Below are 21,267 nucleotides of genomic sequence, written 5' to 3' on the forward strand. Positions count from 1 at the left end.
GAGGTGAACCATAAAAGGTCACACAACTGACTACTATTGCTGTGAGGACTCACTCATCCAAAACCTTTTTAGCTCCAAGCCGATCCATCAGATTTGAGAACTGGAATTCTTCATCCTCATCACCACTCATGGTCTCCTCGCATCTAACTGGGCCAGCTGTTTCACCTTCTGATGGTGGCACCATGTCATTTTTCAAAGCAATCTGCTCCAAAAGAAATTGGCCTAAGAATTAGAAATTGCACACATTAGCATATTCAGAACTTACTATAAAAAGCAATGTCATACTAAACATACTAAAGCTCAAATTTTACAGTAAATAAACAACAAAAGGATGAGACATGGCAAGAGGATCCCTGAGTTCTATGGCTGACTTTGTGCCCAGTTTAATGCCTAACCTTCAGTAAATCATCCACCTCAAAATTCACAAACATAATAAAAAAATTCATATCTCCATGCAAAAAATAAAGGGACAGAAATTGCAGTAACAACTCATCATAAATTTTGTGGTTTTCTTTCTTGATAGGTTTAAATAGGCATTAGGAATCTAAAATAACCATAGCACTAGTACTGATAAAATGTACATTATATAAAATTTAACATTCTTTTTAGTGCATGACCAAAGACACACATTCAATTCCTATATAAATTGCATACAGAAAGCTGTATTTTATTAATAGTAGTTGTATGGTGAGGATACAGAAGTGAAACTGCCACAGCGAAATTGCAGGGGGGTGGAATATTGTGATTTTATGCAGAGGATTTTTTGTTATATTCTAAATTCCAGTACAGAAATTACTATAGACCCAAGGAAAGAGAAATACTGGTATGGTTTTATATTTTTATTAACTCCATCTTGCATTCTTTCTCATAGCACCCAGAAGAGCATGTTGGCAACAGAACAGTCTGTTGCAAACAGAGGTTATAGTAAATTTCAGATTTGCCACCATTTAGAAATATGAGTAGGACTCTCCCATAGTAATTGGTGCAGTATGACCTTTATCCAGACACTACTCTGTCTTCTCCATTCTCTAGCTTTCTAAGGCAGCTTTTACCTACTACAGCTTCTGCTTCTATCAGGAATGCCAACATTATCACCTAGCCAAATGTAGGACTACCTGGTCTGGAAAACACCTGTCAGTGCTGTGTAGCAGGTTAAAATGTAGCACGCTTTACACTGCCTATCCTTATCTTTTATGGGATGTGGTCCATGTCCCTCGTGTGCCTGTGTGGGTGTCTTTGGGGTACATGTTTAACTTTACGACCAGCTGAACATGCAAACAGGAAAGCAGTGGCCACATCCACCTTTGAGCAGGAGGAATCCCCAGGATCTGGAGCTGTTTGAGATGGCAGCCACTTACAACCTCTCTTAATAAAGAGTTTTGGTTATGCAGGGACTGCTTATGAAAGTAATCTTGATTTAACTTAACTTTAACTTATGAAAAGCAAAGCAGCAATACATTATTTCATTTTTAAATAGTGTCAATTTTCAGATTAGAGTATACTCTATGAAGATACTTGATCTACCTCCACAGTGGGAGAGGTGGGACATGAGAGAATTAGGATTTCAAATGACTGATGATTTGCAAGCAAAAATGAAGGTCCTGTTTGCTGGACTTATACATAGTAATTAAATTGAGATTTACTGTTACAATTCATGCATAGATGAGATTCAGTTTTCTAGAGAAAATGCTTAAACTTCAGTCAGCAAAGCTAAAATTAAGTACAAAACTGACTCTGTGTAAACAACCAAGGACAGTCTAACACTGTCATCTTATCTGGAATGTCACAGCTAGGGACAAACCACCCTGTGACAAACACAGAGAACATGACAGTAAGAGTGCTGTTGCAAAACAGGCAGTTACAAAGAATTTATCAGATCACATCTTACAGTAATAATAATTGCCTCATCCTGTTTTGTTTTGAAATAAATTAACATCACTTGAGGAATTAATTCATTGTAGAAAGCATTCCCACAGCTCTAAGGACTGTGGTTTTAACACACTCCTAGCATTGTCTCACATCAGTCTTAGAGATAATTTTAATTCTCTTTCATGTCTTATTGCCTGATACGAAATAACACACAAAACTTTCCCTCCCAGCCCCACCAAGGGAAACCTCCAATCAATTGTACATAGATTTACTCAACAGCTTAAAACAGGTGTAATTCAGATGATTATATAATTTTTCTCGTATTGTGTCATGGCTTGCCATTTTACATAGGAGAGAAAGAACCCTGGAGCCCTTTGTCTATTTATTGACATAATTTGACTACTTCTTCCTCTGCTACATACATTTATTGTATCTAGGGGATAGTCTGGTTCCCTGTGTGCATTATTAAGTGTACTGTTAAGACAAAATTCTTCTTTACTGATGTGGAGAGTACAGAACATGAATAAAGCTCAAAAGAGGAGACATGCTTTCCAAAACTCACTGAATCCTGTGATGAACTCCTTTGGGGTAAGTGAGCCATTGCCATCAGCATCCAACGTAACAAAAACTTTTTCAAGTTCTTCCAGGCTAAGAGGTAACTCAGGATGCAGTCTCTGTAATGACAAAACATGCAGCAGCTTTATCCATCACTACAGGGTAAGAGGAAGACTGGGTTCTACAAAACATCCATAATACAGAAGGATAGGTCCTTTGCTTCCCTGAGTGAAAATCCAATTACGGAGCAAAACAAGATAAACTGAGCGACATTTGGTTTAATGACTTCTCTGCTTGCCTTTATGAATCCATTCTGACGAAGCAATGAGAACAATGGCCTTGTGCCACAAATTCCAATCCCACAGAGAAGAGGAAGAACTTGAGCTGGAGTCTCAGCATCCTGGTGAAATGACTTGATTATCTTGGTGAAATGCCTTGATTATCAGGCTACTGGATGAACTTGGCAGCAGAATTGTACAACGAGTTCCTTCCACATTATAAAGTCAAGCAAGAGACATCTCTAGACAACTACATTATAGAGGATATACTGTCCTAATAAATGCTGATTCAAAAAAAGTACATAAATAAATAAGTAAATAAAACAAAGCTAAGAAAGCTGCATGGTCTAAGGACCAAACCTGTTGCTCCCACAATGAGTTAAATGGAGTTCATGACTATCTACTTCTGAAATGCAGCATGCTCACACCAAGAAAGAGGTAGCTGCATGAAACTAGCTCCACAAAAATCACTTACTTTTTCCTGATAATCTAAAGAAAAGTACAAAAGAAAAGAATTCTGTAAAACTGATCCTAATGGTTTTAACCTAATTCTTTTAACAGTGTAGACAAATTCCCAGAAATAGGAGGAAACTGGAGTGGCAAACAACCCCACTAACCAGCATTTCCACTTGGAGACAGCACTAGGAAGATTAAAACCCTTCCTCAGCTTGAGAAGCAGTATCAATGCACACTGGTTCAGTCTTCTGCCTTATTAGTTTACATTTTAACCCCCCCGCCCCCCGAACTGCTGTTGTATATACAACATATTAAAACTGCAAGCTAGTAGGTTGAAAAAGTTCATTAGATTAAAAGTGTTAATCTCTTCCACTGTGGGGGAGGGATTTAGGGCCAAAAAAGGTTTCTTCTGCAAACCAAAACAGCAGAAACCACTATTCAACATGTTAAGCAATATAGGCAAGGTAAGAATTGGCTGAGTACATTAACCAGGAGTTTCCTGGTTGCCACGAAGGGTTTAGGGTATGCTTTAAGAACTGTATGAGTTAAATGAAAGCGGTAGAAGGAATTCCAAGGTGGTCCTGAGAAGGGAATGCAACAGAGCTGCTAAAGCACACAACTATCTGGAATAGTCACAAAGGGATTTCTGAGCAGGATTAGTTGTGTATTGCTGCCTGCTTCCAAAAAAACCTGGAAAACTTGACGCAGTTTAAAGAACTTATTTCATCAGTGATACACCTGTCTTCAGTTTCTTACTTAAACACACCCATCTTCCCAAAGTCTGGATATTAATCTCTAAGATCTAAAGGGAAACTTTTTAAAATCAGCTTCTCCTGTAAAATTCTTACAGCCACCACTGCACTGATGAGGGAGAAGGTGCTTCAAACCAATTTCTCTTTTTACATTCAGAAAAACAGAAACTGTACTCTTACCACCAGATCTTTGGGACGTGCTGAAGGAGCACTCGTCTGACCTTGCCATGAACACAGACCCACCTGCTATTCCATTGCAGTGGCCTGCAGGTCTTGCTGCAAACCTGACTGACAAACATGTGCTTCTCCAACCACAGCTGCAGTGCTCTAATGTAGCATCCAAATTCTGATCAGAATTACAGTAAATTTACAGTAGAAAACACCACAATTACTTGCATTTTCTTGAAAAAAAAAGCATGAAAATCTAGGACAGTCTGAGGAACGTACCAAAAGTTTGCTCCATTAAATTCCCTCTGGGTAATTTACAGACTTTGATGAACTGGGCCACACTTACTAAGATTAAGTGAATGTTTTCCCAACATCTTGGGGTTTTTTCTTAAAAAAAAAAATTAAGATGATTTGTGGCTAGGAAAGCAAAACGTTATTGGCCTCATAGCTGTGTTTTTGTTTATTTGCTCATTTCAGGCTTACTGTAAAAATACATAGACCCTTTCAATATGAGGCTACTAAAATCTTTAAAAGAAAAGAAAACAAAATAAAAAATATTCGGAGATACCACTGGAGTTTCAAAAGAAGCTATCTGCACTGCCACCAAATGTGTTCTGCGGTTTCATGACGTCTGTGCTTAATTCTCTCAAAATACCAAGATTCTACTCAGCTAAATAAAAGGACAGAGCTCAAATAGCTAAGAGGAAGATCTGAACCAAATCCATAGCTAAGAGCAAGATCTGAACCCAATCCTGCTATGCACATTAGAACAAAACATTTTACAGCACTAATTCTCATTATTCATTATAACCTCAAGGACCAATAGATGAAACTGTGGTTTCAAGTCTCACACAGAATTTGCTTTCTTGCCATTTCAGAAAATCTCCTGTTGGTTTGAAAATTGGGTACATTTAGTATTTGGAAATGGAATGAAATTTTTTAAAAAAAATAACTATTAACGGAGTCTCACAATAAACAATATCATATAATCAAGGAGGAGTAAATCTTTAGTATAGTTACTATGTTGCAGACACAAGAGAAAACTCTGTAAGATTCCTTCCATCAAGATTAATTGAATTTCAGATACTTAGCACTCTCTGTTGAAATCATGCCCTGTATTACATGACTAAAGACTAAAAAGCTTAGCACTAGCATCCTATATTTGAAGCAAAGCTTCAGGAATGATAAGCAGTACAGACCCACCAAATGCACAATGCAAAAGCAATCAACACTTAGGACCTTTTAAGGAAAAAACTGATTTTTTTTTTTTTTTTTTTAACTTTATTGATTTGTGTCTTTCCTATAGGGAGTAAACATCACAAAAAGTGCAGGAAATAAAAGTAAGTATAAAGAAACATCATCTCAAATGTCCTGAGCACCTTTATTTCTGTATTAAAGAACTTACATACACTTACATATATATATATGAAGTTTTCAGATATAGTAAACAAACACTCATGATGAAATAGATGAATGAAACAGAACTTTATTTGTTCTTTGAAATTCTGTTTCTACTGCATCTTTTGCAGCATCTGTTTTAGAACCTGAAGCATAAATTTAGCAGCACTCTAAGTACAAACCTAGAATCAAACAGAAACAAATATTTTTACATTCCTTGCGAAAAACAGGTATTAAAACTTTTTATATACATAAACATACATATAAATATATGGGTTTTCCATTAGGTAAAAATATATACCATTCAGTTTTTAGAAAGACTATAAAATTGTAATCCATTAAATTCTCTGTGGGTTTGTATTTACCAAAAACAACCACTGGCAATATATTTGGTTTTTTCACATTCAGTTACTTCATTAAGATAATGTAGGCTGACAAAGCCTACAGCACAGCAAGCATCTGCATTCCTCTCTTTTTTCAACTTTGCATAATTAACAGAGGTCATCAGAAAACTCAGCAACACACAACTGCAAAGAAAGCTCTTGAGAGCAAGTAAACTGAGCAGTTTACTTAGGAGACTTTTGCTTTTCCAAAATAGGTAGTTAAAGCTGTTTCAACTGTATTTTCATACATACAGACATCTTTGTTTCTGAGGACAGGGAAAGTTTCTAAGTTTTCTATGAGATGCTTTCTTTGGCAGTAGTTCATAACGAATTTGTTTTGCTCCTGCTCCCCAATTCTGTTTCATCCATAAGTACAGAAGTAAAAATGGATTAACTTATGTTTTGCATGTGAAGCATGAGTACATTCCTGTTTTCTGCCACATAATGGTTCAAATCATCTTATCACTTCTGCAATGTGCAACAATCACATTTTCAAAAGATTTTGTTATATATAGTCACTCTTTTTCATCAGCATATTCAGCAAATCTGATTTTGACCCCTCAAACCAATTAAGCACCATTTCATGAGATTACTGCAAACACTGAATGATGCTCAAAATACTGTTCCTCTATACTTCCTACATATATATGTGATTCAGCCGAGAGTTCACCATTGTCTGACAGTGAAGCCACAGTGAAAGACTTTATTTACACAATTTTGCTGAAAAAAAGGTTGAAATTGGCAGACTGAATACACTCCTGACACTGCGGCAAATCGCAAAGTAATGAATTTAATGGTGTTTTGATGTTTTCAACAAGAATGGAATTAAATTCCTGGGGCATTGTTTTAAACTTAATTTACTTTGATTTTCCACTTTTTTGTTGCTTTGTCTGTGAGAAAAAATGCAAGCCTTATGTAAGACTTTAAAGATATTATTTTAAATCCCACATATTTCTTTAAAGTTATGAGAAGGGTGTTAACATTTTTAACTCTAAATTAATCAGTCTCAACTCATTAAGGGTTTTAGGAGCTTCTCCCATTGTGTATTTCACATAACCAAGTTTGTTTTACCTGCATGTCTTGACAAGTGACGAAGCCTTTGCCTTCCAGATCACAAATCTGAAAGAACTCTTGTGCTTTTCCCAGCACAGTTAGTTCTGGGTCTTGTTCTCCAGTCCTGCTCCTCTCTCCATCTCCTGGTTGCACAGGACTGGTGCAGTCTCCTTTTATTCTGTCCATGGTTACAATCTCAGCTCAGGAATATCCTGGGATGCTGCTATCCCATTTACCCATAAATTCTGATCTGAAACCTGTGTATGGAAGGTAAGGAGAAAAGCAAATCAGACCCTCTTCATGATGGTTTCCACAATCTCTTAGCAACCATCTCTTTAATTAGGCACTAAATCTTAGAAGAAGAAAAAGCTTTTTGAAAATGCTTGCCCTTGATGGGTTGCACTAAAGACACTGCAAATGGGATGATGAACAAGGAGGGGGAAGTCTGAGGGAACAAGAAGACAAAATTAGCACTGAAATGGAATCTCAGAGCAAAATCAGCCAGTTTGACAAGAAATATGGACAATCAATCAACATGAACAAGAAAACACAAGAAGAACAGATAAAGGCAAAAGTAATTTAAAGCCACTACAATTTGACTTCATATATTCATCTTGAATTTTTAGTTCTGCTTATCTAAGTAGGTCTACCTAACATAGACACAGATTTGTCTGAAAATATTTAACAGAACAAAGAATTTTGTAAGGCATTTGACGTTTATAAGAGAATATAGCCTGACTGGCACAACCTGGAACAACTCCAACAGAGGCCAGTGAAAATTGTTTAAATCTAAAACATATGTTGTCTTCAGAGCAAAGGCCTCTGCATTGCATGGGTGTGAAGGTAGAACAAGAGGAAACAAGACCTCTCCCTCCCTCCTCTCTTTTATCACTCCAATCATCCCAGGACTGTTGCTCAAATACTTACCAAAACTGAAAGAATTTTGGCTATATAGCCAAAGAACCTAGCTGTCAGCATCCTTGCTAAGAACATTACAAGCACGAGAAGGAAAAACACTGAGAGAAGCCAAGGGATGTCAAAACCCAGTATCATTCCACCTTAGGAAACTCCTCCCTCAGAGTGGGTCTTGCTTGAATTTTAATGTACAGCAGTCAGGGGTGCCTTATAAACCCCAAAACCAGGTATATGAATGCAGCTTCTGCCCACACCTGCACCCAACATGAGCTCTCTGCTAGGGCAAGCCACACTCCACACCCCAGGAGGCACCAAAGCCTGCCAGAGCACCTGTGCCAGCAGTCCTGGATAATTAACAAGGCTAAAAAATGCTGTCACAGGGAATTCTGGTCACACATAACAAGGGGCTTTTGCCTATTACAGCTACCTGAACACCTGTAATCTCTTTCTCTTATGAAGAAAATTTCTAGCTCTGAAAGTCTGACCAACATTCAGTAGCTGGGAAGATACACAAAGGAAAAGATCACTCCGTAATTGGCCTGTTTCTTAATCCCTTCCGTGACGTTTCTAATAACAGTCTCAAAAACAGTATACAAGCCAGATGAATCTTTGCCCTCATTGTATATAGCCACCCACAAGTGGATCAGATGGAAAGCCACAATCAGGCTACAGTGGTATAATAGTCTGCATGAAATTCTCCTTTCATACTGCTTTTACACACCTGAACCTCACTTACTTCAATACAGCTCACTCCTGACTGACACCAGTGTATGAGGTGACAAACCAGGCGATCAGTTTCAACTTAGCAATGACACTAACTTAAAAACAGGTTTAAAAATACCAAAAATCAATGGGACAAGTGCAGCCTAAAGATGGTCTTGACAAGATCTGACCCGGACTCAAAATGTATTCGATTGTTTTTCTTTTCTTTTTTTTTTTTTTCCCTTTTTTTTTCTTTTTTTTTTTTTTCTCACATCTCAACAATTTCTCAAAAGGCCACAACTGCAGGAGCAGGCCAAGCTAATCATGATAATAAGTGCTGCTAGTGCCTTCCTCTGCACAGTCCATTAGACTTCCTTAAGAAAATAGAAAAATTATGCAAGGAATAGATAGCCAATTGCAAGTGAAAGAACAGAAATACAAAAGCTGATTAAAAATGGTTGAACAAAAAGGCACTATATACACTTCGATAAAGCTGTTTGCAGTTAGCAAACAGTACAATTCAGCAAACATCACCATGCCTTCTAAATACTTCCATACCACAAAATGAAATTACATGCATCATGAGAGCCTCACCTTCTTATAAGTTGCCCCACCTTTTATACACATCATAAAAACTTGCTACACAGTGAGTGTCTCCAATACAGCAGAAAATTAAATTAGAGCATCTGCAAAAATGCTTAATCCTTATGGCAGCTTCTAAAGCTGATAGAGTTCATCGTAGTTCCTACAGTGTTCTGATACTTTGCAAATGCTGGTAATAACATGAAAAATTAAAACTGCAATTTGTCCCACATTACTGAATCAGCACTGTAATTACCTCAAGGCCAGTTTTAAATAACATAGGTAGTTCCATTCACTCATCCATCTCCTTTAGAAAACAAATGGCTTACAAAATCAATTCTTTTAAGACCTCTGTTTTCCATTCTTTTAGCTACAAACACACTTCACTATGCAAAATAGGTCATATCATGACCGGATGCAGACAAGCATAGCTCCAAATATTAAACAAGGATGTGTGATTTATGAGGTTTTTGTCCATTAATCATGAGGTAAATTCTGGATCTGCAAAAGGCAGGTCACTGTTAGTATTCTAAATGATATTTTCATCATTTCCAGTCATGTCTACTGTAAATCACCAAACTCTAGAAGTACAGAGCAATGTTGAACCACAAATTTCACAAGTCATGACATGTGACATCCCCGGTCTCCCTAACTGTGATAGTTAAAAACCTAGAGAGATGTTTTTCCTGCCCTCATATCTCTTGAGTTTTTAGGTTTCAGAGAAATATTTTTCTTAGCATGTGTTTACAGGTAGAAATTTTCTGCAGCACACTTCAGAACATACCACCAGCTGAAAAATAGAGTACGCTCACTTAATACCAAGGTCACCTTGGATTTCTACAAAACACTGTTATGAGAGAGAACACGTTTTACAGACACTAGAAAATAAACAATAGATTGCATACTTTTTCTACAAGAAATATTTATTTCCTACAACCAAATTATCTTTGTCAAAATTACCCACAGCTGCAGCGTAGTACGCCCGACACATGAACAGGGACCTCTTCAGAAATAACCTAGTGTCAGAGTTAGTTATCTTTCAGCATTATGCTGAAAAGCTCCTAAAGGTAGAATGTATCACCACAAATATTCTCCACTGGCACAAGCCTGCTGAAGGAAGTAATTCTGTTCCCTATTGCTCTGCCCTGCTTTTGAACAAGTGTTCATCCAGTTAGACAGTGAACTCTGCTGTAGAATCCTTTCAATTTAAACTGAAAAGTTATAGTTTATTTAACTTAACTAAGGCCAAGTGGTCCATCAAGGAAGAATCAAAAAAAGCAGGACCTACAGGGAATGACAGAGGAATGGGACTGCTAAGACCAAAGAGCACGATAACCAACCTCAAGTACACAGGAGTTTTCTAGGTACAGGATTGGAGAAAAATGCTCCCTATGCACATAATACAATCCATAAGAAGCAAACATGTCAGAAAAGCTAGACATGAGAACCCACCTAAGGACAGAGAAGGTGGAGCACTGAACCCCTGGCTACAAGGGCAGTGCAGTTCTGCCATCATGGAAGGACAGACCAAACACAAATCTGCAAATAATGGCAGAGATGATCATTCCTTGAGAAAGGTGAGTAGATCAGTGGGCCTCAGTGTTACTTCTATCCATTTATAAAAAGGTTTAATGACCGTCAAATGTAAAAATTCAGGTCCCACACTGAAAACAACTAGCAGAGATACAAAGTTGTGTGCTCAAAAAAATACCTGTTTTTTCTCAACTGTGACTAAGACAATTAACTTTTAAGCTCTGACAGAAGCATAAAAAAGCTTGGCCTAACCAACACCTAGACAGAACTGGATGAAAAAAGGGAGACTTTCATTCTTCCAGATTTGACTTCTCAAGTAAAAACATGCAAGTCAGAAAGGCTTGTGATGAAATGTATCATTAAAGACTCTTCCACACAGCCTGCAATCACTTCTCTCATGATGTACACAACCTCTCATGACTCTTCATCTTAGGAGATCGTACACCATGGAATGGATGTGGGGAGCTTAACTCTGGAGGGAGATCTGAGGCAGGCTGGAGTTCCTAGGAGGGACCACAAGAAGATAGTCTGAAAGAAATGCGTCATGAAAATAATTTCAGGGGAGTAGCAAAGGCAGACAACAGAGGAGTCCTACATCCACTGGTCTACGGAAGAAAAAAATTGGTTATGTAGAAATTCTTTTCTTATCAGTAGATATGTGTGGGAGAACCAAATGCTGTTCAGAATCAGTCTTAATAGACTGCTTAGACTCAGTCTTAACAGAAGCTCTCCAGGCAGACCCAATTAGCTTTTAAAGATTAAGGGAATCACTAGGATCACCTCCTTTGCTATCTGCAAGCTTAAATCTTCATTTATACCACAACAAGGTTTTAAGTCTCCATAAAATTACTTACAATTTATTTCAAGGTAAGGGAGCTCAGCAGAAATAAAGGAGGAAAAAGACCTGGGAGAAGGTATTGTGTTATACTTACATCAAAGTCACATAAATGAAATTTCTCTTCTTGAGAAGATTACTAGTTAAGGAAAAAAACCAAAACAAACCGTTAAAGCTAAAGAAGGATAAAAATCCAGGTTATATATCTGAAACGAAGACTCAACAATATTAACTGTGAAATGGGAGAAAAACAGAAAATAAGCTTAAAGTGACAGCCTTAAGGATTCCAAAACAGGTAGCCAAAGACTTTGGACAGACCACTTACTCCCCACTTGGCATTTGTCCCTAGAGGAATCCACAAATACCAATGTTGAGAAAAAACAAACAATGTCAATTCTGTGCACTATGATGCAGAATACCAACTCTGACTGGTGAACATGCCTTCATTGAGCTTTTTTATTTTTAACATTTGCATCCAAGCAACTAGTTTTCACTGGGCTTGTAAGAAGATTTTCTTCTCCCAAAGGCCACCTTCCCCAGAGGAAGACAAAAGTCTCCTGCCTGGCTTCTTGCTGGCCTCTATGGAAGCAGTAAACAAAACTATCCATGTATTAAAATTCAGATGTCCAAAGTAAGCAGGCATATTCATTTATGCCCACCCTGCTCTTCAACACTGATGAAAAACAACTAATAGGATATTTATTGCCTTAATCTAAACAGTTCTTAGGGATCCATACTGAAACAACAGGGTGAAGTTAAAATGGGCCTGCTAAGTGCTGCTAGGATCCTTGAGAAGTAAAGCTAGTCTAAGTAGTCATGATTTTAGCAGAAATGCATCTTTTCCTCTTGTTTCATTGCTTTGGATGCTTCCTTTTTATTGTATTTAAGAAATCAAAAGCTAAGAACTGCCTGGAAATGCAAACTTCTTATAAAGGGACACTGAATTGAGGAGCAACATTCACCATGGAAACCAAAGTTGCAGAATAATCACAAGATCATCAGAACTGAGAGCACCCTGCCTGTAGTGTCTGCATGTTTAAGGACCCATTGTCTCCTCTCCCTCCTTCTGCTCTTTCCTCCCTCTGCTCTTTCAAGGACACTGATTCCAAGAAGAACTCTTCTCCTTCCCTCTTGTTCCTTGCCTGCATGCTGGTTGCAAGAACCTTGTGTCTTCTGCTGACCTACACAACACCTGAGCAGGATGGTGATACAAATGCGCGTGTATCTGAGTGTGTGTTTTCCTCACAAAGTCTGTCTCTTATCTCTGTAATTTACAAATAAATCATTACTGCATACAAATACAGTTTGGCCAGTTATGTATTTTGGGCTAAAACTCTGGCTAACATTTGTGGCTGCAACACGAGTTTACATAAACATCTGCATGTAAATTGGGCAAACATCACCAGTTACAGAACTTGTATTAGGACTATTACAGAACCATGTAGAACTATTCTACCATTATTTTGACTTCTTTCTAAAACATAAATTGTTAATTCAGGGATGTAAAAACTATTGTTAAGAAGGAGCACCTTACAACATATGCAACACATTCCAAATGTAGCAAAGTTAAAACTGACCTGAGTCCCTCTGACTGCAAAGAATCATAGAATCATTTATGTTGGAAAATGCCTCTAAGCACAATTTATTGTGTTGTATTGTTCCAAGTACTGAAATTAAATGTGATTAACTATATTGATAACAGCATTATATTAGTAAGTGGTGTAACATGACGTTCTGGCAGGAGATACTGCCAATTCACATGAGCTGTTCCATTTGTAGACAAATTATTTGCACTGGAAACCCCCTCACCCTGAAGTAAAGATCTGGAAAGAGTTTAAGTTAAACCTTATATACCCCTTTTAATTGTCTTATCTTTCAGGTTCTCCTAATGACTCACTGCTAAATGGAGCTACTTTTGGCTGGTGAAATCAGGTTGACAAGAACATCTTTAAAATACACCATTTCCACAAAAAAAAAAAAAAAAAACCAAAAACGCTTGAAATATTCTGCCTCCTCCAAAAGTCCTTGCTAAAAATGTAACTTCTGAAAAAAATCAAAACCTTTTATCTGCCTGAAAACCAACAATAATTTGGCTTGAAGTCTAAAATATACTCTCTATTTCTAGTTTTTCAAGGAATGTTACATCTTCAACCTAAGTTAAAGGATTTTGAGATGCAAATTAAATAGTCTCTTCAAATAAGAATTCATTTTTCATGGAAAAAACGTTAGTGGAAAATTTCAGTCTACTCTGCCATGGACCTTAGAGGACCCAAGTTAATGCAGATTCCACTAGAAGGGAGAGAGGCATATTCCAAGTGTTTCCTTAGTTATTTGGCACTCGGTTTGCAGCTGGGTTGGCACGAATTATTGTCTTCAAAACTTCCAGAATTTTTAAAACTACAAACTTGCCCTTGGAAAATACCTTCGCTTGAGTCAGTGGGACAGGTTTTATGGGACAAGAGCACGTCAGTGAGGCACAGGAATATTCAATTTGCTAGTCCACTGTTTTTCTACTGCAAAAAGTAATGGTAAAATATGGTCCTAAAAGAGTAATATTTTCCTATATGCAGAACAAGATAACCTTCATGTTATCAGCTCTGCACAGCTCACTTCCAAGGCCTTGGAAACACATATAAACAAATCCACTTATCTGTGTTTGATTAGGAGGCTTGGTGTACCTCATCCTGTTCAGTTCTACAAAAATAAGTCTCGCAATGCAAACAATTAAAAATGCATCATTACAGATTCTTAATTGGATTTTAATTCACTACTGCTTTTGAGTAGAGATACAACTTCCACATCCTCTGAGAGCCAATTACTCAGAAAGTTATCCTTATGATGGTGCAGGGTCTCTGCCTTCATTTATGCTGCTCTTCAATGAATGGAAGTTCCCCAGCAAGACCCTTCAGTTTCCTTGACACCCCCTCTTGAGACTAAGGAATAAGATGGGTCCAAAATCTTTAATCTCAGTTTCAATCAGACACAGACTTCCTGGTGCTTTTGCATGGATTAGGTCATGAACAGTGCAATCAGTTATGTTTCTAAATCAGGTTTAACTTAAACTGACTAAATCTGCATTTTTCAACAAGAGAAATGAAACCCTACATATGTATTACTCCCTCCTTACATGTAGAACTATATGTTCATATATACTTACACTGCAAATTAACGAATGGTGGAGAGGGAATCAGGGCAGACCACTATGCTCTTTACTCCTCCCATTTATCCACCATTTACCCATCTACAAAATCATGAGAGTATATCATTCATCAATGAACAGAAATGGGAGGAAAAGAGAGATCTATTTGAAGGAATACATTCATCCTGTGGTCTGAAGAAACCACAAGCAAAGCTTGTAGACAGATGCTCTTTAGTGCAGTTATTTCTGCTACTAGTTTCACCATTATCTTTTAGCCCACCACAAGATAAGAGAGGTGGGGGCAGAGATATCTCACAAGGAACCAAACATACCTCATTCATTTCAGCAGCAGTGAACTTAAGTCTCCAAGAGCTGGCAGACCATGAGACTGTAAACTATTATTGCCCTAAATCTCATCTACTACTTAATCCATTCACAGAAATACATCTGCCTTTTTGTACTTCTGACACTGACTTTTGACTTCTTTTCTTGATTTCATGAAAGATGAGAATCTAGTTTAGAGAAAATCAACATTTAATTTTCACTCTTGTACTTTTGGGTGTAACAGTTCCCTTTTGATCTGTACAATTACTGAAGCTCAAATATGGGGACCAGAGTTCTTAGAACAACCCCCAGAAATCCAATAAATTTTTACTCATGCATCAGAATAATTCACATATTCTAAAAAGAAAAGCGAAACTAAGCTGAAAACTACTGTTGAAAACCACAAAGTTGCAACTAAGAAAATAGAAGAGCACGTTAAATTAGTCGAAGTGTTCCAGAGGGATTTCACCATTCTCCCAATTGTGACACTACCCACGTTTCACTACATGCAGTTAGAATCTGTTCTACTGGTGTATATTAAGAAATCTATTATCCTGGTAGCAGTACATTTCTTTTATAACTGTCATTTACAGTCATCATAAGCCTTCAGTATCAAGAAAGACAGAAAATTAAATCAGGTATCACATAAATGCTAGAGCAGAGTAAGAGACACCAAACTATTGCAGGGGGACACAGGAACCACTTTTACAACCACCCGGAACAGCACTGCCTTCTTCTTCAACAAGTACTTGGTGGGCCTGAAGGCAGTCACCAGCCACAAACTCAATTATCTTCTGTAGCTGCAGAGAAGCGAAAACCAGCGGCGCAGCTCCTGAGGTAGCCGGGCCATCCAGGGATTTCTCTCTGACAGCGTCAGTCAGCCTCGGCACGAAGCTACACGAGGCACGGCGGGAGTGCCAACGCAAGGACTCCCCGTCACCAGCACTTTCGGGCACCACCTTTGGGAAACATTCCGCGTGTGGGAGGAGTCACGACAGTCGCAGCCTCGGCTCTGAGCTGTCGCTCCCCACGCCAGCTCCGGCCCCACGGCGGAGTTGGCTCCCTCGCCGTGCGGGCGTTCGCGCCGCAGCCGGCGCTGCGGGGGCTGCACCAGCCTGCTGCCGGCCCCGCCGCTCCCAGCCACCTTCCCTGCCCCCTGCCAGCCTGGCAGCGAGCTGAGGGAGGGTCGAGGGCAGCCCGTGCCCCCCCGCCCCTGCCACCCTGCCGGGCCGCCGCTCCCCTCGGGGACAGGGCGCGTTCCGTGCCGGCTGCCCGGAGCCCGCCCAGCCCCGCCGGGCCCTGTGCCTCCGGACACGGCTCAGGAAGCGCGGCTTGCGACAGAGGAAGCTCCCTTGGGACACCGGGGCTCTGCAGGGGACGGCGGCCGCGGGTGCCTCCCCGACGGCGGCTCCGCGAGGAGCACGGACCGGCTGCGCACGGACCTCGCCGTCCCCTGCCCCGGCTGGGCCCCGGTGCCGCCCCGACTCACCTGCCGCCGCCTCCCGCAGGCGCCGGCCCCTCGGGCTGGCCGGGCCGGCGCTCCCCGGGCTGGAAGCGAGACCGCAGAAAGGCTGAACCCACTTTGCTAACTTTGTTTTGAGCACGGGTGACATAATCGGGCGAGGCGGGCTGGGCCCCAGGGGCGGGACGGCCGGCCCGGCCTCTCTCCTTCCCTCCCTCGCTACCTGCAGCCGGAGCGCGGTTGCCCCGCCCGGTCTCACCTCGCCTTGGGCTGGAGCGACTCGCCCGCGGCGAGATCAGAGAGCCTGGGGAAGGTGAGGAGGGTGAGCCTTCGCTGGTCCCTCTTGCACCCAGGACTACATGCGTGATGGCTGTCCAGGGTAAGGGTACAGGAAACCTAAACGGCACAGGGCAGGAGGGTATGGAAGAGCACCAGAACGCTCATCCACACCAAGGTCCTAAGGTGGTGACCAGTCCAAATGGAGCTACTAAGATCATCCCCACCTTGTCATTTCAAACTCTCCAAGTTCTGTTTGCAGAAGGTGGCAGTGGGAGACAGAACTGGTTCACATTCGATTCAAAGATTTCACTTAGCCCAAAGTAAATTTTGAAAAATACCTGTTTTTCTGAGATCAGGTTTTCCAAGTAGTCCCAAAAGAAGAGAAAAAACTTCAACATAATTCTCATCACTGTAAGGTCTCCCAACTTCAGAAGAGCTTCTAGGGCATGGTGCCCAAAGAAGGCTTCACCTCCTTCTTTTGGTCGCAGACATTTCTGTGACATCAACTGCACTGGTCTGTTCTTGTGTCCTTACCCATGCTCTCCTCGGGTTCAACAGCTGTCCCGAGGTAAAGCTCCACGCTTCTTTTCACAATGTACAAGCCCTCCTACTTACCTTCCCAAGCCATCTTTCCTGAACAGCCTGTAACCCTTCAGGCTTACCTCCATAAAGTAGGCTACAATCCCTGAGCTCTGGTAAATAGCAAATCTGGCAGCTACAAGGGGGAATGTGAGGAAGACCACAGAGAAGGTAGTCTGCCAAATACAGGCACATACATAAGCCTGATGAAACTACTTACAAAGCACTACAAGTAATCATTTAATACAGTTATTACGCATCGAGTAGATTACGTGCTTTTAACTAGGAAGGCTTCTGCAAAGCGAAATATTACTTCACTCATTACAATGATTGACTGTAGGCCTGAACAAGGCAAGCTTGAGTGTGGATTTACCATACAGTAAGGTGCTACTTAACAGTTACTACTCACATTAATTCTCTGTGAAAAAGGTAAATATTTGAAATTTGCTTGCCACAGCAGCTGCCTGATGTGTACTGAGGGTGAAAATAGGCACACAGGTACTTACCATGAAATCCTCAGCATGTCGAATAGCTATAATACTCTGCACATGCTGATTTGACTCAGCCTAACTTTTCTATTTAACCTTTTGCTAAGTGAGTAAAATAGTGGGTAAGAAGACAGAATTACATTTCTTTTAAAGGTGTGGGCAACCTTACAAGATTTTTTCAGAGAAATGAAGGCACGCTATCGTCCACAAGGTACTAGACATAATTCAAAAGCTTGTGAAGAAACTGAAGACAGCATATAGAAAGTTTCAGAAGTGCAGAGAATTTGTGACATGTATGGGGAGAAAAGCTCACTGAAATAGCGATTGCAGACTTACTGGTAACTTTCATGTATTAAGGCCCCAGGGAATATATCTTAAAACTGAGGATTGCTTAGGTATCTTGTTGCAACCAGTCATTCCATTTTCTTCCTTACCATCCAGTATGAGGCAGTTTTAGACTTTTCAGTTTCTGTAAGAAAGTTTTGGGGCCTGTGAAGCAATAGTAGAAGCACTGGTCAATGAAATTTTCTAGGTCTTGTCTGGACAGCTAATGCTGTTCTTTTATATATCTGTGAATACTTTGGACTATAGCCTTACAGTGCCAGCTAGAAAAGGGCTACTGCTCTCTATTTTTATTCTCTCTCATAGCAAAAGGTTATGGATTGTATTGCACTGCTGTGATTTCTTTCAGCAGTTTCTGATCATACACCTTCATGTGCATTCCATTGCCTGGCTGGCAATGGTGGAGACAAAGACCCCAATGGACTTGAGCAGCCACAATTTGTTCTTCATGAACAGGCAGAATCAAATTCATTACTGTATCTCTCTCCTGAAGTAAGTGGATTGAAAAGCAGTAAACTCATATACTCTGATGTCAGAGTCTGTGACGCTAACTGCAACGAGACAAAACAGCCCAAGAACAAATGTGCATAGGCATGAATCTACTTCTTAACACAGATAGCACTGCAACACAAATTACAGTGCTAAATGGAACACTTGAAAGAATTAAACCCTTTTATATGGTCTAAAATTGTCCTCTATGAAATCCAGATACAAACTCACTTGGTTTTCTTCAAGGACTAAAAGCAGGACATTTTGAAAAATACTGGTGTGCAAAACATATTGTTTGGAGCTAGGATCCTTCTGACTGCTATGTTTAATGTACAGTGAGTTAGAAACTGGATGACAGTTTCTACCACTGGGTTATACAAATGCCAGAACTACAAACAGAAACATGTGGTAGGCAGAAGACAGCTTGCAGCTCTTAAATCAGGAAATGCCAAGTGCAATATAAAAATAAAACCACCACCCTTTAAATAAAACAGGCTGTATTTCACAGTTTATTTAGGGTGATGTGTGTTTATTTCAGTCGGCAAAGCCATCATACTGCTGGGATGCAAGGGGCATTTTCTTCTGCATTTAGGCTGTCAGTAGCAGGCCTATTTTATCTTTTCACTCTAATGCAGCTTTTAATTGCCTGTGAAATTGCACCACCCTGAGGGAATTTCATACTAACATGCAAAATTGTGTTTTCCATCTTTATGCTCAAGGATCAGAGGAAAAGTTACAGAACTGGAGTCATAAACATACTGCAAGAAATTTTCAGATTTACAGTAAACTTTACCAGAAATTTACAGTAAAATGGAAATTGTATTAAGTGACCGGAAACTGGAGGTATTCCAGCTTGACCAGCTCTAGAGTCATCTTGCTTGACAGAGTAAAGGAGATACATGTTTGACTTCATGCTCATGTCACCTGCAGTGCAGTATGAGTTTGATTGGGCTATGCTGAAAAAAGTAAATGCAAGACTTTTCTAAAAATCAAAGTTTAATTATGGAATTCATCTGCCTGGCATCTATTCCAACCAACCCCTTGCTCACAGCAGAATCAGGTTGTCCAGGGCCTTGTCCAACTGGATTTTGAAAATTTCCAAAGATGGAGACTCCACAACCTCAATTGACAATCTGTTCTAGTGCTTGGCGTTGCACACAGTAAAAACGTTGTTTTGTTATATTTAGGTGAAGTTTCCTGTATTTCAATTTGTGTCCATTGCCTCTTGTCCTTCCACTTTGCAGTACTCAGAAGAGACTAGCTTTGTCTTCTTTGTACCCTCCAACCAAGTATTTATACACATTGATAAAACTCCCTCTCAAGCCTTCTTTCCTTGAGGCTAAACAGTCACAGTTCTCTCAGTACTTTCTCAAATGTTTCAATGCGTTAATCATTTTAGGAACCGATTTCTGGATTCACTCCAGTACATACATGTCTTGTACTGGGAAACCCAGAACTGCATACAACACTCCAGGTGTGGTTGAGTGCTCAGTAGAAGGGAAGGCTCATCTTCCTCAATCCTGCCAGAAACACTCCTCCACTCCAAGGGAACTTGCAATGGCACTGGCCAGCTCCCTCCCTCAGGGATGCATGCCATCAGGTTCCATAGAGTTAGAAACACAGAATATCTCAAGTTGCAAGGGATGCATAATGATCAACAAGTCCCAATCCCTGCTCCCCACAGGACTACCTAAAATTAAACCATACAACTAAGAGCATCATCCAGATGCTCCTTGAACTCTGGCAGGTTTGGTGCCACGACCAGTTTCCTTGGGGAGCCTGTTCCATGGATCGACCACCTTCTCAATGAAGAACCCTTGCCTAAAGTTTAATCTGAACTTACCTGGTGCAGCTTCATTGCACTTCCTTGTATCCTGTTGCTGGTCACCAGAGGGAGGAGATCAGCCCCTCCCCTCCACTGCTTGCCATCAGGAAGCTGTAGACTGTGATGAGGTCACCCCTCAGCCTTCTCTTCTCTGTTAAACAAACCAAGGCAACCTCAGCCACTTCCTCCTAAGTCTTGCTTTGAGACCTGTCACCATTTTTGTCACCCTCCTCTGGACACACTCCAATAGCTTTATATCCTTCATTTATTGTGGCGCCCAAAACTGCCCCCGGCACTCGAGGTGAGGCCACCCCAGTGCAGAGCAGAGCGGGACAATCCCCTCCCTTGCCCGGCTGGTGATGCTGTGCCTGATGCCCCCAGGACAGGGTTGGCCCTCCTGGCTGCCAGGGCACTGCCACTGCTGGCTCATATTCAACTTGCCAGGGTCGCCCACGTCCCTTTCCACAGCGCTGTTCTCCAGTCTCTTGTGCTCCAATTTGTGTGGATAACCAGGATTACTGTGTCCCACATGGAGAATCCAGCACTTGGTCTCGTTAAATTCCATACAGTTGGTGACGGCTCAGCTCTCCAGCTCTCTCTGCAGGAGCTCTTTACCCTCGAGGGAGTCCACAGCTCCTCCTAATTTATTATCATTGACAAACTTACTTACTGTACATTTGATTCCTGTGTCCAGATCATTTATAAAAACATTGAAGAGCACTGGCTGTAAAATTGAGCCGTTGGGAATCCCAGTGGCGATTGGCTGCCAGCCTGATGTAACCCCATTTACCCAACAGATTATGGATTTGTCTAGCTTTGTGCTGGGCAGCTGATTCAGAGTAGTATCAAAAGCTTGGTAAA

The 21,267-nt window shown here is 40.4% G+C and overlaps 1 protein-coding gene across 2 annotated transcripts in view; it reads right to left on the minus strand.

The window, feature by feature from the left end:
• Positions 1-16,481, minus strand: part of CRACR2A (calcium release activated channel regulator 2A) — a 52,201-nt gene extending 35,720 nt beyond the window's left edge. Inside the window, exons 1-4 of one of the 2 annotated variants that reach the window (XM_082279478.1) lie at positions 16,432-16,481; positions 6,931-7,169; positions 2,432-2,543; positions 54-222 (exon numbers count right to left, since the gene is read on the minus strand). In XM_082279478.1, coding sequence (XP_082135604.1) covers positions 54-222; positions 2,432-2,543; positions 6,931-7,098 — 449 coding nt within the window. In that variant the 5' untranslated portion in view covers positions 7,099-7,169; positions 16,432-16,481. Of the gene's footprint in view, positions 1-53; positions 223-2,431; positions 2,544-6,930; positions 7,170-14,950; positions 15,065-16,431 lie in introns of those variants that run through there. The other variant, XM_082279477.1, reaches the window with a different exon arrangement.
• Between the last annotated feature and the right edge of the window lie 4,786 nt (positions 16,482-21,267).

Source organism: Coloeus monedula, assembly GCF_965178545.1.
Source record: "Coloeus monedula genome assembly, chromosome: 3".
NCBI lineage: Eukaryota > Metazoa > Chordata > Aves > Passeriformes > Corvidae > Coloeus > Coloeus monedula.